Below are 17,462 nucleotides of genomic sequence, written 5' to 3'. Positions count from 1 at the left end.
TGCAATAATAATAATAACAAGAATAACAGTAATTATAATAACACAATTATATGCTGTAACAATGCACCTTCCAATAATCATATCTACCTAATTCTGCTGCACGTTTCACTTTTAAAAAATTGTATATATTTTAATATATACAATTGTCTATTACTGTAGAGTGAACGAAAATAACCGAATCAAATTCCATGTCTTCAAACAAAAAAGAAAGTCCAGAGTGCTCAGAAGGTTCATATAAGTCGTGTGACGAACGTGCTCTTTGGTGGAAAAAAGGATATCAAAAAGGAAGAAAAATCCAAGGCACTCTTCTTCAAATATAAAAATATTTTAATAAAGGCTTTTTATATTTGAAGAAGAGTGCCTTGGATGTTTCTTCCTTTTTCAAATTCCATGTCTTGTCTGACCCGACCTGGCCAAATAAATGTGATTCTGATCACAGCCTCCACAGGTGGACCTGAAGAGGTTGGAGGGGGAGGACGAGGGTACGAAGATGTTTTTACTGGAATCTTACATTGTTCAGATTCACATTGGAACACATCTGCTACTCAACACAAGTACACAACCATTCAGTTACTGGCAACGTATTTAAATAGAGGAAAAACTCACCATGGTCACTTGAAACTGACAACAATAATAATACTGATAATGATATACTGAAATTGACTCATGATCATACATTGCTTTAAACTTGTTCAACTGACACCATCATTAAAATATATATATATATATATATATATATATATATATATATATATATATATATATATATATATATATATATATGTGTGTGTATATATACACACACTTTCTATTTTTATGGGGTGTTGTTGTTGTTTTGTCTGTTTTTCTTTACTATGGACCATGTGTGTGTCTGAATAAAGAAGTTTGATTCATTGATACAACTGATGTGGAGCTTGTTGAACTGCAGCTGCTGCTGTTCCGTCTCCGGCCACACGGTGTCAGTGTGGCGCCGTGAGCTGCTGTGGCGGCAGAAGAAGAGGCAGCGCGCTGATTGGCTGTCCGCAGGGGCGTGCTGAGACAAGATGGCGGCGGTGGCGAGAGGCTCCTTCAGCGTCTTCAGGCTGGTGAGACCGACACTAGACTCTACACACTGACCCCGTCCGCGGGGCCGGGGCCGGCCCAGGCCGCGGCCCCGCCGGGCCCTGCAGCCGCGCTGCGGGGGGACCAGGCTGGGAGGATCAGCGGGCTAGCCGCGGCGCTAAGGCCAATGACCGGTCCTGCAGGACCAGGACCAGGACACGGTTCTGCTGCAGGACCGGGCAGCAGGACCGGGTCCTGGTCCTGGTCCTGGTCCTAGTCCTGCAGGACCGGGCCCTGGTCCTGCTGGGACCGGGTCGGGACCGGCTGGTCCGGCTCTGTAGAACCAGCAGAGCTGCAGGTCAGCTGGTTCAGATGACCTGCATGATGTCATCAGTAAATACAAGTACTACAGTACTGGTATTGGTACTACAGTACAGTACTGGTACTACACTACAGTACCGGTACTACAGTAGAGGTACTACAGTACAGTAGAGGTACTACAGTACAGTACTTGTACTGTAGTACCAGTACTGTAGTACCAGTACTGTACTGTAGTACCAGTACTGGTACTACAGTAGAGGTACTACAGTACTGTACAAGTACTACACTACAGTACTGGTACTACAGTAGAGGTACTACAGTACTGTACAAGTACTACAGTACTGGTACTACAGTACAAGTACTACAATACAAGTACTGGTACTACAGTACAAGTACATGTGCTACAGTACAAGTACTGGTACTACAGTACAGATACTACAGTACAAGTACTGGTACTACAGTAAAAGTACAGCTACTACATTACAAGTACAGGTACTACAGTACAGATACTACAGTACAAGTATATCCCGACAGTGTCTTACTTGGACCTGACGGGTGAATCGGGTCGTTAAAGGTCCTGTATGAATCTGTTTCTGCTAGGGGTGGGTATTGGGAAGGACCTCACGATACGATACGCATCACGATACTTGAGCCACGATACGATACACATTGCGATATCCCGATTATGCGATATCCCAATTACTATATTCTACATAGTTCACCGAAAAATTTAAAAATGCATTACACATCTTAAAATCCAAGTTGTATATATATATATATATATATATATATATATATATATGTACATCAGATGATAGTGATGGATCTTAAAATCTGAGTTGCACGTTCATCAGATTATAGTGACAATTCATGGGACAAACTGAGTCAAAACAATGTTTTATTATAACTATACAAGCTAAAGTTACAACTTATTTGTATGTTTTCATATTATTTACATCATATGAAATTAACATTACATTTAGTATGAGGTTGCTTTAATTATGTGGCAAATGATAATAAACACAAGAAAGATGGTACTAAAACCAAGGACAGGCACAGTGATCAGTCAGTATAGATATAAATCCATAAATAAATAAACCTCTGTCCATTATTTTTCATTTTTTAAGGACAGGCAATTGTGTTATATAAAAAATAAATTATAAAATGAAATAAAACGTGAAATAAAACCTGAGCTCAGTGCAGGGCCCTCCCAGGGTTGGTAGAGAGTGGCAATGCCCAGGACTGTCACTTAGGTAGGAGCACTGGGTGATATAATGGGAAAAAAATCGGGGATAAAAAATATTTAAAAAAATTTAAAAAAAATCGACATTCAAATTTTTAATATCGATATTGAATCGGCTGGAAAAGTATCGCGATATATTGCCATATCGATATTTTTGCCCACCCCTAGTTTCTGCTTCAACACTTTTACTCAATAAGCCGCCAGGATTCATTTTTTTTTTTTTTTTTTTTTTTTTTTTTTTTTTTTTTTTAAACCTGTTGCATCAAACTTTGATCCTCCAATCAGTTTTTAAGCATTTCACACATAACAGGTACCACAGCTGGATATCTGAGGAGCAAGGAACCTCCAGTTCCTCTACTGACCACTAGGGTCTGATCCATTCCAGACCTGCAGTTCCTCCACTGACCACTAATTAATGTACAATTAGGGGTTGGTCCTTTGATTGACAGCTAGCTATGGCTAGGGGCTAGTTGTCCCCACTTTAGTTATTTAGCTCTGAATCAACGTCTGACAACAGAATCATTAGTGTTGTAAAGAGGGTACGTCCTGTGTGGTTAACTGTTGGAGGACTAACCCAGGACTAACCGGAGGAGACCAGCTGGACTGGCACTAGATCATCATCTTAGCTAGGGCTGAAACGATTCCTCGAATAATTCAAGTAATTCGATTACAAAAAATGATCGAGGAATTTTCTCTGCCTCGAGGAATCGTTTAATTTTGCAGCTCAAAGCAGGTGTTTCCCCCGGACTACATTTAATGCGGCACAACACGCGGACGCCACGCAGGTAAAGGAAGAAGAAAGAGGCGGTGGATGTTTGGTTTTTGTAACATGCCATCCTCAGGCAGTCTGCAATGGCCCAGACGGGAGACACATGTAGCTCAGTGCTTAACTTTTATTTTCAATCCATGCTATATTATTCTGGTCCGTCCTCCTACATGTTCCCCCTCTAACCCTGTACATACATAGGTTCCTCTAAACATCTGTTCCCGCTACAGTTTTAACTAAAAGAAAAGGCAGAAAATGTCATTCATGGATAAAACAAGCAGCCCTGGAGTCTAATCTGCTCCAATACAGCAGGTCTCAGGTCTTTATTTTGAACACTGCCAAAACTCAAAATCTTATACTTTAACTTAAAACTTAACCAGAACTTAAAATTAAATGAAAGTTCAATTGAAACACGTGGGAAAAACACCTAACCTTTTAAGTGATGTGTGTTATCAGGTGTAATGGCATTTTTAGGTTAGAAATAAGAATATTTCTTGGTAAGATCCTTAGTTTTTTGAGTGAAGGCAGTGAATTTGAAACTGATGTAAGTTCAGGGTTTTTAAATGCACAGCCATGAACCTACCATATTATATAATTTAGTCTTAGTGATGTCAATTAACATCTAACATCTTATGTATATTTATAATTTCTCTTTAACTAAACAAAAATATGTTTTATCCGATTACTTGATTAATCGATGGAATTTTCAGTAGAATACTCGATTACTAAAATATTCGATAGCTGCAGCCCTAATCTTAGCTCTGGCAGCAGTTGTTTCAGATGTTTCCACAGCATTGAATCAGAAGGTAAAGCAGCAGGTGAACAGGAGTTGGTTGACCTGACAGTCGAGCTAAAAGGAGCTCAAAGGTCCAGAGCAGGTCCAGGCTGCTGGAGTCACCGTCACACGGGGAGAGACTGCCCTCCCTCGTCAGAGAAACCACACTTTCTGGAATCCTGCCAGCAAAAGTGTTATTTAGATATTGACTAGTCACATCAGTAAGAACCAGCCAGGCCTTTAGTGACATGTTGGATTCAGATTAAACAGATGACATCAGGGATTATTTAGGGAATCGGCTCTTTGCTGTAAATTATATTTTAATGTTTGTTCAGACACATCTAGATTTGCCGTCTCATAGTCGCCTCAGGGACACAGATGTCCCACCTGTCAGCAGCTCCTGCTGCAAGACTCCTGTTGCTATGGGAACCAATGCGGTGAGGACTGGTACTGGCATGGAGCCACTTCTCCCAGTGTCCCTCAGTAACTGGGACCAGTTCAGCAGAGATCCAGAAGGATCCTCTTGGGGACCTAAATCAGTTGATGACCAGGTCATCTTGGATGAAAAGGTCAGCGTGGTCCCGAGAGACACGCCTCCAAAGTGTAGTTGTACCAAAGCTGCCATTGTGGCATAATTACACGACTACAGGTAGTCGTTCATCCTCATCTAACCTGTCCTTTAAGAACTGATCTCATGTGACTTGTTCTTAATCAAAATGAACATCAACACCTTCTACTCGGAGAGGATGAGAGTTCATCTGTGATGGACGTCCGTCATTTTAAAGCATAAATCAAACATAAATTCTCAAATCTCTCTTGACTTCAGGAAATTTTAAATACTTTATTGGTGGGTTCTGTCAGAGTTTGTGAGGCGGTACGCACACACACAACCTTGACTTTATGGCGCTTTTCCACTAGTACCTACACAGCCCAACTCGACTCGCTTCAGTTTGGTTCTTTTCCACTAGGGGTCTGACGTGTCGAGTAGATACTTTTCCGTATCTATTTTGCCGAGGTTCTAAGCGGCTGAGTCGGCTGTATCTGACGTCATCACACTACAGGCCACCGATTGGTCGGGGGGTTGGAGTCAGACGTCTGAGTCAGGAGGTGGAAATCAGCGAAAGAGACTCTGACAGCGACTTCTTGTTCATTATATTCAATTCAATTTTATTCGACAGGCAATGGCAGCGGAAAAGTTTGTTTGGTGATCCAACTCTGAGGGTCAGATGTTCATAAACCTGGTGGCTGAGGAGAGAATTAAAAAGGGATCTAGACGGGCGATAAGGAACGACCAGATCTACCAGGAGCTCTGTCACTTCATAGCTGCTCGCTGCTCCAGCTGATTAAAAAAAATTAAAAAGCATCGCCGCTTGAAGCTTCTCTCAGTATCATTTTTTTAACTTGATATCAAACACAAGCCACAGACCCAGCAGCACATATATCATCTCCTCCAGGTTCTACATCTTTAGTGTTGTTGTCTTCTTCGTTTAGATACACAATCAAATACGTCACAGCAGCTTTGCTCCAACCTCCTACTTCTGCTCCAGGTGAATTGTTATGGATGAGAAACTTGGTTGACTAGAGCCGAGTAGGTGCTATTGGAAAAGTGCCATTAGTTCATCCTGGCGTTGCTCCTCCCATCTTTAAAGGTTTTTGATGAGCTGGTAGTGGGTGGAGTCATTGATGGGGTGTGACGGAGAGGAGGCTTCAAAGCCCTCTTCAGAACCCGAGGGTGACGTCCCGGGGTGTGTGTCCCGATCTTCCTGTGTGATGTGTGGAAGTTTGTAACGGCCCGTTCTCGTCCCCACAGCTCAGTCAGCAGTACCGCCGGCGCTGCTTCCGGCTCCAGAACTTCAGGTCCCACAGAGCTCCGCAGGCGCTCGTCTTGAGATGGGACGGAAACTTCCAGATGAGCGGCGGCAGGACGCTGCACACCGCCAGTGGTGAGGACGTCTCTTTGGTCCCTCGGTGTTTGTGTCCACAGACGGTGAGGACCTCACTGATGATGTCACTGACGATGTCACTGATGATGTCACTGCTGTGTCTCCTGCAGTGTGCCAAGGGCCGGTTGTCCAGTTCAAACTGTCAGACATTGGTGAGGGGATCATGGAGGTGACGGTGAAGGAGTGGTACGTGAAACACACGCGCAGACATGCACACACATGTGTTGGGACTAGGGATGCCCCGATACTATTTTTTTCACACCGATTACGAGTATTTTAATTTGTGTACTTGCCGATACCGAGTACCGATACGATACTTCTACCACAAAAATAACTAGGCTAAAAATGCAATGAAAAATGCAATGAATTGGAAGACAGGTTTTATTTGCAACAGATAAATTCAATGAAAATAAATAAAATGAGTAGAACAACTATTTTAAACAAAAAATTATCTTTCTGTGTAAATAATAAGTCTCCACTGTCTTCACATTTAAGAAAATATCAAACATATAACATATCAATGAAACATCATATCAAGTGCGTCGAGAAGACGGTGAAATCCTTCATCTTCCACAACTGACAGTGGCTGCTCATCCAGCGCTAGATAACGGGTTAGAGCCTCCGTTATTTTAACTTGTCTCTTGCCATTATCTGTCGCTTTTGCAGAACCTGAGCTAATGTTGCTGTTGTGGTCTTGCTTTATGATGCGTCTTGAGATGTTTTATGAAGTTGCTGGTATTAAACAACGTATTCTCCTTTCCTCCTCTTGACACCTTAGCAGCATGTAGCTTCAGTCGGCCTTGCTTCTGTCGTCGTTTCTTATTTTGAAATATATCCACACTGCTGACATCCCGCTTGCATTAATTGTCGTTATCTTGCCTCAAACGGCGCTGCCAGTCTCACTCACGTATCACTCTCTTCTCATCACCGCTGACTGCAGCTCAACATCTCCCCCTAGAGTCACTAATCAGTAACTACAACAACAATGAAGTGGTATCGGAGAATTTTTGCGAGTACGAGTATATGAGAGCAGTATCCGCCCCGATACCAGTATCGGTATCATATATTAGTGCCATCCACACTGGTCACAATATCTTCAGATTAGCGTCCTCCTCTTCCTAAACTTTAATTGTGCATCTTCCGATATCAGATAAAAAGCTCCTGCGGTGGTCGACGCCGCCTTCTCCCAACTTCTTTGAGATGCGTTTTTATTCCCTTTAAGTTCCCTCTTAACTCCCAGACAGAAGAGTCCGTGGCGCCAGGCTGTTTCAATTCTTTGGAATCACGATTCCCTTTTCAATTCCAGGGGGCACGAATGACGTAAGCCAGCAGTCAATAGTAAACATGGTGCCCAAGCGATACAAATGCTTGAAAGCCTGGTTACATTTCAATAAAAAAGAAGACAACGGGGCAACTTTCAAATAAATAAAGGAAGGAAATACGACCAACATGCTAAAACATTTATGCACACAGCAGCAATAACAATCAATGAATGCCACGTTTTTGATTCGCTCCGGGCCAACAGCAGTAATTTTCAACCCAGCAGCAACGTTAGCACGTCCTTGGCTAATAACACTGCAGTTGACTAATTAACTAAGGAATCATATTATCATCATATTAGCACCATTTGCCTCATTGTTGTCCTTTTTTTCCCACGTGAGAATCGATAAAGAACCGAATCATGAATCAGAATGAGAAATGTAATTGGGATGGTAAAAATCTTGTCAGTTCCCATCCCTGGTCAGGCGTGAGTCCCACGGGTGCTTCCTGTTGCAGGTACGTGAAAGAGGGCGACAAGGTCTCTCAGTTCGACAGCATCTGTGAAGTCCAGAGCGACAAGGCCTCGGTCACCATCACGAGTCGCTACGACGGCGTCATCAAGAAGCTCTACTACGACGTGGACGCCACGGCCCTGGTGGGCAAGCCGCTGGTGGACATCGAGACGGAGTCCCGGTCAGGTCAGACGATGGCGCCGGCTCTCACTCTCAGAGCAGGTCTGCTGCGGCCCGTTTGATTCTGCAGACTGAAGTTTTCTGGTGTCGTTCAGAGGTGATCCACGAGGAGGACGTGGTGGAGACGCCGGCCATGGCCCGCGAGGAGCACACCCACCAGGAGATCAAGGGCCACAAGACTCAGGCCACGCCCGCAGTCCGGCGCCTCGCCATGGAGAACAATGTAAGTGTGTCCCAGTCTGGTCCAAGAGTCTGGTCCCAGAGTCCCCGGTGCTCCCAGTGTTCCCAGTAGGGCTCAGTATTCTTAAGAACCTCACGATTCGATTTCGATTCTTTAGGTTTCGATTCGATTTCGATTCGATGTTGATTTAAATGCTTCGATATCGATTCAGTAAGACGTAGGCACGTGGCATGTTACTTCACATAGAAATGAACTGAGCAATTAAACTTAGCAGCACCATAATGGCTCACTTGTGCATTTGTACTGTAGTACAAAAGTTAAAGTAAAAAAAAAACACATGACAGTTCTGTGTCAACATGATCCGCAGGTTTGTCGTGTTGCTGTTCAGTAGGGGTGTAACGGTACACAAAAATCTCGGTTCGGTACGTACCTCGGTTTGGAGGTCACGGTTCGGTTCATTTTCGGTACAGTAAGAAAACAAATTGCAAAATATAAACGTGCTAGTTGTTTATTACACACACACAAAATAACATTGGCTCTACGTGTGCCGGCGCTAGGACCCCGCGGACGCCTGGTGTCGCCGGGCTGTTTTTTCCTTCATGCTTTCCTGCAGCGTCACATGCAAACACAAACACACGGACCTGGCAGAAACATTTCTTTATATAATGTTGTCTGTCGCCCGTGATATTTTTTTTTTTTTTTTGGCCGGCGCCATAGTTGGCTGGCTACAAACTCTATACATCCCATAATGTATAATAATATGCCCGCGCTCTCAGCAGCAGTACTCGCATCGTTAAGGCTGATTTATGGTGCCGCGTTACACCAACGCAGATCCTACGGCGTAGGGTACGCAGCCAGCGGCCGTACGGGGCACGTCACCCCGTACCCTACGGCGTAGGCTCTACGTCGATTTAACGCCGAACCATAATTCAGGCTTTACTAGGCAACGAAGCAGGTTGACTCGCGTTGCAGAACAGCGCTGCAGAGGCGCTCATAAACGTAAATGATCATTGTTTTTTTTTTTTTAAGCCTGGCCAGGCCCCGCCAGGCCTAAACAATGGTAGGGGAAACACTGGACGTCACAATTATGTGCTTAGCTCTTTAGTTCTTCATTAGTTAGTGCTTTTTTCTTTAATCTTAATACTTTCTCGGTGTGAGCGCAACTGCAGCAGCGCTCTGCTCCACAACGTGCGGTCCTCTACTTAATATGTCCGTGTGGAAACTCGTTCGGTACGCCTCCGTTCCGAACCGAACACGCTATACCGAACGGTTCAATACAAATACATGTACCGTTACACCCCTAAAGTTCAGTATTTTAGTTCTGCCTGGCACAACTTAAGCTGCTTTCACATAGAGCACGGTTTGCGCTGCGCCCACCGCCGGGTAGGGTGTAGACTTGCAGAGCCTCCACCACCTTCTCTCCTATTGGACACAACTTTCTCTCTTCTCCCTTCTCTCCTATTGAACGTGCCGAGATGTCGTCACAGCGGCACGGTGAAATAAAAAATGTTCAATTCGGGCATGCAGGTGCAATGCCGCGGCAAGCGCCCTCTCCCAGGGTCCCCGGGGTGCCCATTGTTCCCAGTGTTGCCAGTATTGCCAGTGTCAGTGTGATTGGTTTGAATGTTGTTGCTGTCAGATCAAACTCAGCGAGGTGATCGGGACGGGGAAGGACGGCCGGATCCTGAAGGAGGACATCCTGAACTTCCTGGCGAAGCAGACTGGGGCCATCTTGCCTCCAGCCCCGGTCCAGGAGATCCAGACTCCAGGCCCCACCGCCGCGGCCGCTGCTGCTGCCAGGCCCACGGGCGCTTCGCCGGCAGCCATCAAACCTCCCCCTGCCATCCCGAGGCCTGTCTTTACCGGGAAGGATGTGACGGAGCCGCTCAAAGGTGCGAGTTCAGCCCAGATCCTGACGGGGGTCCGAGTGCCCCTGCAGGCTCCGCTGACCCCTCCGTGCCTCCACAGGTTTCCACAAGGCCATGGTGAGGACCATGACGGCTGCGCTGAAGATCCCTCACTTCGGCTACTGTGACGAGGTGGACCTGAGCCGCCTGGTGGGCCTGAGGTCCGAGCTGAAGTCGGTCACCGGGCAGCGAGGCATCAAGCTCAGCTACATGCCCTTCTTCATCAAGGTGAGGCGCCAGGTAGAGGCGTGATGTCGGCTCTGGTCGGTCAGTCCTAACGTCGTGCTCTTATTGCTCAGGCTGCCTCCCTCGGTCTTCTCCACTTCCCCATTCTGAATGCCTCGCTGGACGAAAACTGCCAGAACATCACGTACAAGGTAACCCCCCCATCCTGGACCGGTGCTCCACTTGTTCTTATGGCGCTTTTCCACTAGAACCTACTCGGCTCTACTCAGCTCAGCTCGGCCTGGTTTCTTTTCCATAACAATCCAGCACCCAGATCAGAAGTAGGAGGTTGTAACGAAGCTGCTGTATTTGATTGTGTGATCTAAACGGAGAAGACAACAACACTAAAGATGTAGAACCTGGAGGAGATGATAAATGTGCTGCTGGGTCTGTGGCTTGTGTTCGATATCAAGTTAAAAAATGAGAGTGAGAGAAGCTTCAAGCGGTGGATCTTTTTAATTTTTTTTAGTTTGTCTCAGCGCTGCTGAAAAGTCAGCTGGAGCCGTGAGCTGCTATGAAGTGACAGAGCTCCTGGTAGATCTGGTCGTTCCTTATCGCCCGTCTACATCCCTTTTTTAATTCTCTCCTCAGACACCAGGTTTATGAACATCTGCACCTCAGAGTTGGACCAGAACAGACTTTTGTGCTTCCATTGCCGGTTGAATAAAATGAACAAGAAGCCCTGAGTCTCTCTTTCACTGATGTCACATCCTGACTCAGACGTCAGATTCAGCCGCTTAGAACCTCGGCAGAGTAGATACAGAAAAGTATCTACTCGGCACGTTAGACCCCTAGTGGAAAGGCGCCAAGGCGAGTCGAGTTGGGCTGAGTCGGTACTAGTGGAAAAGCGCCATAAGCGGTTGTGCAGGCTAGTGCTGACGGTTCTGGTTGCTACAGGCGTCTCACAACATCGGCCTTGCCATGGATACCAGCCAGGGTCTGCTGGTTCCCAACGTGAAGAACGTCCAGCTGCTGAGCGTGTTCGAGGTCGCGCAGGAGTTGAACCGACTGCAGATGCTGGGCGCCGCGGGTCAGTTGGGCGCCGCCGACCTCACCGGCGGAACCTTCACGCTCTCCAACATTGGATCAGTAGGTGCCGCCGTGACGACCCAGGTACAACCTGCTCGGTTGAAGCAGCTCTTTAGACTAACCTGCGTCTGTTTGTGGTTTAAACCAGATCGGTGGGACGTACGCCAAACCGGTCATCCTTCCTCCTGAAGTCGCCATCGGCGCTCTCGGAAAGATCCAGGTGAGTTGACACCGGACTGGTCCAAACTGGCAGCAGAATCACCTGAGAAACCTTCGTGCTTGAACAAATTTGTGCAAGCCCCGCATGTTCAACCAGGAGGAGTCCGAGAGGCCAGAAGACCCTGGTCTCTGGTTTCCAGCTGTTTCAGAGGCAGTTTACTGCTTTTTTTTTTTTTCTTTTCACGATATTTTGTGTAGAGGGACATTGTACATTGATAAACATTTTAAAATGTAAATATACCCAATTGTAGCCATAAGGCTAATTTGCATTGGCAGTGCCCCTGCAAGACTCAGTAAAAAGATACAATCAACATTACACAACACAAAATATCAACAACAATTAAAAATCGCACAACACTGCAATTCTTAATACAATAAACAATTAATGATCACAGATTTGAGACGTTTTAAGCCATTCCTTGAGATTTCCCTTAAAGGAAGAGTATGAGGGACAATCCCTTATTGTACATGTAAGGCTGGTCCAGATTTTCCCGCCTACAACAGATAAACATTCATCCCAAAGGTGATTGGTCTGTATCTCACAGTCACCTCTATCACACGCCCGAGTTTCACACCACACACAGATTTCCTTCTGCCTTCTTTTGTACACAGTGCAGGCATATCTGAAAGTTTTAAAATTTTGGAGGCTTAAACATTTATGTTTTTTTAAATGTTACAAGTATGAAATGAATTAGGTTTTTTGTCTAAGATTTTTAGTCCTTTTTTATAAAGGGATTCGATCGGCTTGAATAATGTGGAACATGCTAATGACCAGCTAGGTAAGCAATAGTCAATGGCCACGGTTACATGATGTTTTTTAATTTGTAAATGAATTATTCAGAATTAAATAATTCAGAATTAAACTATTTTCCTTCGAGTTTACATGGAAATAGTAATTCCGAATTGAGGGTTACATGGAAAACACGTTTGATCGGCTTTATCCAATTCTGCTTAAGGTCTGGGGGTTGGGAAGGTTCTGATTGGATAGGGGGACGGACCGGAAGTTACGGCTACCGGAAGAAAAACAAACTTAGCCGCTTAGCTGCTACAACTTTGAAAAGCTCACAATTGTTATGTTTCCTGCCATCTGTTCTTTTAATTATTTCCAGCTCCTCCAAGCTATTTATTAAATAAATGGTCTCTTCTCTTCACCACCACTGCGTGCTGCCATCTTGAAACTTTGTTTGGAAAACAAGCCCAGCGCGGAATATAAGCGTCATGGAGACAGACGGGCGAGGGAACGAGCAGCACAGAAAGACCGGAATTAATTTAAAGCAGAATGAGTTAAAATCGGAATAAAGTAGACACTTACTTCGAAATTAAGTTTAATTCGGAAAAAACACTTTCAGTGTTCGGTGGAATAAGTGGGGAAAAAACAATTAATAACGGCGTGTGATGACGCAATCAAACAGTGAACAGCGTGGAGTGAGGGGCGTGCGGTGTTAAATGCAGCAAACATGTCAGCATGTCAGATCATTACTTGGATGTGGGGAAAAAGCAGAGGACACGAGAAATTATCCAGGCTGAGTTGGATTTGGGAAAACCACTTGGTGACGGGACGCACAGCGCAGAGAAAAGGGCCCGTACTACCGATGCGGTGATAAACCCTCACTGTCTGATATGACGAGATCCTCCAAGAAAATAACCCAGATTTTTACAATTATTATACAAGGCTTCAAATTGCGGAGATCAGCCCCACCGCGACCCGATTAACTGGATTTGAACAAGAGAAAATTAAAAAGGATTATGAGAAAAAATACAATAAGTACAGTAAAACAAATTGTGACTGGCGGGTATTTCACTGCACATTTATTTGATCTATGCAATGGTGAAAAAATTGGCAAAATAAATGGAAAAACTGCGAAGAACCATTGTTCGGTGGTATACGGTATTCGGCCAAGTGCTTATTATTAGTTTCGGTTTCGGCCACAAATTTTTATTTTGGTGCATCACTACACTCAATGGGCCAAATCCACAAAGAATAGATTGCGCCCGCAAATAGCGCTGTGAATTGCCCCGCATCTGCGCCCGCAATTTGCCCCACTTTAAGGTCCTATTCACAAAAGATTTTGCTCTAATGATATACCAGCGCAAACACGCCCATAAAGTTTTGCGGCTGAGTGCAATTTGCACTTGTCTGAGTCGAGCGGAGCTGTTTCCAGTGTTCTCCATATTTCAGCACACAGATTGGTCCATAATGAAAACTGCAGAAATAAAAAATAAAGCGAGTGAAAATAAAACGCCGTGAGGCGCAAGGGCGCAATTTCCACTGGGAACAGGGGGGACATGCCCCCCCACTTTTCAAACTCATGCTTTTGTCTCTCTCCCCCCGTTTTTTTTTTTTTTACAGTTTAAGAACTAACGGTAGGCTCAGCCTGTAGAGCCCCGTTCCCTCTCCTCCCTCCTCCCTCAGTGCTGTTCAAGGCTGATTTATGGTTCTGCGTTAAATCGACGCAGAGCATAAGGCGTCGGTAATGCAGCGACGCGCACCGTACAGTGCGCGTCGCCGCATCTTTCAGGCCCTTTTTGTGCACAAGCAAGCTTTATAGATGAGGTCCCAGATAAGGATCTGACGGTAATTCATGTTCTGTGTTTTGCTACACACACCTACAGGTCAGCTGTTAAACACACACATTCTAGATTTATATGTTTATATGGTGGAATTGTTTGTAATAAAGCAGCCCCTTATGTATGGATGAATCCTGAACTCCGTCCTGTTACTTTTATTTTTAAATCCGATAAGTCCACAACCCCACTTGATCTGACTGTGTACAGTCATGTCTGACTGTAGATTTCACCCTTAATATCATTCAGTATCACACAGGCTTGAATGATATTGAAGAGAGAGAGAGAAACAGGGAGATGGGGAGTGAGGAGTGAGTTTGCGCGCAGTTAATACACGCTTCTGAAACACGGTATTTGCTCCACTATTTTTGCGTGTGGCAAATAGCGCTGGCCTTTGTGAATTAGGCGCTTTTTGCAATGAGGCTTATTTGCATAGAAAGGGGGCAATTTTGCGCCAATGTATGAATATTACCTAATTTGCATGCATGCAAATGGCACCGGCGCAGACTGCCACTATTTGCTTGGCAGCGCAGTTTGTGATGCAATTCGCCCTTTGCGGGTGCTTTGTGAATTAGACGCTCTCTTTTTGTCTCATTTGCACCGGTTTAGCGGCCGCAAAAGCCGCGCAATCCTTTTGTGGATTTGGCCCAATGTGTGATAGGATCATTGAATGGCAGTTCAGTCAATGAGTTCCTTATTCGTCTGAAGTTTGCCAAGCCATATTTAACAGAGTTACACACTTTCTTGATGTGCTTCCTGAAGGAGTGTGTCAGGTCCAGGATGACTCCCAGATATTTAAATTCAGTGACCAACTCGAGCTGCCAGAGGGCATGATGGGAAGTGGATGTTGATGCTCCAACACCTCATCCTGGGCATAAAACTGAATGATGTCCAGGGTGTTGGAGGTTCTGGTGTCTGATTCGGCCGTCTGGGTAACGTGTGCTCCTTGTGTGTCCAGGTTCTGCCGCGGTTCGACGCCGCCGGTCAGGTGGTTCGCGCGCACATCATGAACGTCAGCTGGTCAGCGGACCACCGCATCATCGACGGCGCCACCATGTGCCGCTTCTCCAACCTGTGGAGAGAGTACCTGGAGAACCCAGCCACCATGGTCCTGGACCTCAAGTAGTTTTTCCTCCATCACCCCCCGGAGAGGACGAGGCGCCGCACGGACAGACCCTCGGCCCCCCCGCCCCCTCCCCCCAACGCCTTAACCCCTTTTTATCTGAGGCCTTTGTTTCTGCTCCCTTGTTTCCTTGCCTTTTGAGGAGGGCGCTGGGGGGCGTGGTAACCATGACGATTAGCTGAGCCCTCGGTGTTTCGTGTGCTGTGCACCTGTAGGTCATGTGACCAGACCAGTGACCACTTCAGATGAGGATTGAACCTTGACTTGCAGTAGGTTTTGCTTCTGCAGATTCAGAGTGACGGCGAACCTCCGAGTCACCTGATCCACAGACAGACCGGGTCCCCGTTCACCACCCGGACCCGGGTCCCCGTTCACGAGTCGAACTCGGGTCCCCGTTCACGACCTGGACCCGGGTCTGACCCGGCCCCTAAAGCCCCTGAGTACATGGTTGTAGGCGGCCGGATTCTCAGACCCACAGTAGTATAAATACATCCCTGTATACCACCCAGCTCCACTGGAAGTGGACCATGTGACTGATGTGACAGGCCTCTGCACCCAATGCATTATGGGATACGGGCGGACTGGTCATATTTACATACTGAAAGTTTCCCGGATTTAGTACCACATCCAGGTGTTTTCCACATACTGTCTCCTACATTCTGTTAACCTCAGTACAGAGCAGTTTTCCTGAGATCCTGGTGTGGTTGGTATCAGTAGGGGGGGGGGTGCCCATCACTCGGAGGGTCACCTGTCTTCTCGTCACTGTGACCTTTGTGTTTTTGTGTGGACCAGGTGAAACAGGTAAGTCACTCTGAGGCAGAAGCTTCTTTCATGTTCCCCACGATCTGGTGAGCTCTTAAACACATCAGCAGCTTGAGCAGCAGAGCCGTTCTACCGGGGGGGAGGAGTTTAGGGTGTCAGGTGACCAGCAGCTGTCGGGGCTGGCCGCATGTGGACCACGGACCGGACCTCGGACCGGACCACCAGCTCTGAAGTGCCTTAAAGCTGCCAGAAGGGCGGCCACTCCTGAACACAATGATCTTTCTGAGATGCTGCAGACTGGGAGTCTGGGGCTCCCCTGCACACCAGTAACAAGTGACCCCTCTGCTGAGCACCGGGCCCACACGGGTCACCCTGACCCTGATAGTTAATGTTGACAGGCCACGATAGCCCTGATAGTTGACCCTGACGGGTCACCCTGGCCCTGATAGTTGACCCTGACGGGTCACCCTGGCCCTGATAGTTGACCCTGACGGGTCACCCTGGCCCTGATAGTTGACCCTGACGGGTCACCCTGGCCCTAATATTTGACCCTGACGGGTCACCCTGGCCCTGATATTTGACCCTGACGGGTCACCCTGGCCCTGATAGTTGACGGGTCACCCTGGGTCTTACGGGTCACCGACGGGTCACCGACGGGTCACCGACGGGTCACCCTGGCCCAGCCTGCTGGAGAGTTAAGGTCTCTTGTTTCTGGTCTGCAGTGGAAATCCACTTCCACTTTCTTCTGGTGGTTCTGGTCCAAAAACATATTGGCGAGCGGGTGTGGTGGGCGGGGCTGGGCAGTGATTGACAGCTGGTTTACACCAATCCGGTAGAAGCTGCAGCCTTGGATGTGTTTGGGTGTTCATCAGTGAACTCACTACGTTGGAATGTCCTGGACCCTTCCACCCCAGCTAACCCCCACCTGAGCAGGTGCAGCTAGAGTCCCCAAGATGGTGGTGGAGCTCTACTCCCTGCACAGTGTCCCGGGGCTGCTGGGTAAAAGTCACATGACTGTTACAGTACTGTACTCTTTGTATCAATGTCTGCAGTGACGGATGAGCTGTAAAAACGGTTTTGTAAGATTTACTGTCAAAGTTTGTGAAGCTCCACCATCATCCCAATAAAGCTAACGTGCACAGACAATTAACGCTCTCTGTCGTGTTTTAGCATGCTTCTTTACATTTATTTATTTATTCTTTTCTGTTTTGTGTTTTCTTACCGATGTGTTGGTAACTTTGCATCAGATTTCTTTTGCTTTAAAATGCATAACTTATTATATACACTGCTCAAAAAGATTAAAGGAACAGTTTTTTATCAGGGTATGGCATGAATTCACCTTCACTTTTCTGATAAGGTTTTGGTCAGGTACGTGTTAATCAGTTTCAGCTGCATTGGAGTTGATGGAAT

The 17,462-nt window shown here is 46.2% G+C and overlaps 1 protein-coding gene across 1 annotated transcript; it reads left to right on the top strand.

The window, feature by feature from the left end:
• Positions 1 to 968: 968 nt before the first annotated feature.
• On the top strand, positions 969 to 17,198 carry dbt (dihydrolipoamide branched chain transacylase E2). Its single transcript, XM_061738098.1, has 11 exons — positions 969 to 1,085; positions 5,957 to 6,089; positions 6,200 to 6,275; positions 7,866 to 8,047; positions 8,137 to 8,264; positions 9,862 to 10,114; positions 10,191 to 10,357; positions 10,429 to 10,506; positions 11,252 to 11,443; positions 11,532 to 11,603; positions 15,126 to 17,198. Exons 1-11 carry the CDS (start codon positions 1,044 to 1,046, stop codon positions 15,291 to 15,293), a joined length of 1,491 nt encoding a protein of 496 aa, XP_061594082.1. The 5' UTR covers positions 969 to 1,043; the 3' UTR covers positions 15,294 to 17,198.
• Positions 17,199 to 17,462: the final 264 nt, after the last annotated feature.

The sequence above is a fragment of the Cololabis saira genome, chromosome 13 (genome assembly GCF_033807715.1).
Source record: "Cololabis saira isolate AMF1-May2022 chromosome 13, fColSai1.1, whole genome shotgun sequence".
Classification (NCBI taxonomy): domain Eukaryota; kingdom Metazoa; phylum Chordata; class Actinopteri; order Beloniformes; family Belonidae; genus Cololabis; species Cololabis saira.
The sequence above is the reverse complement of the archived record's forward strand: the minus strand, read 5'-3'. Positions and strand labels throughout refer to the sequence as shown.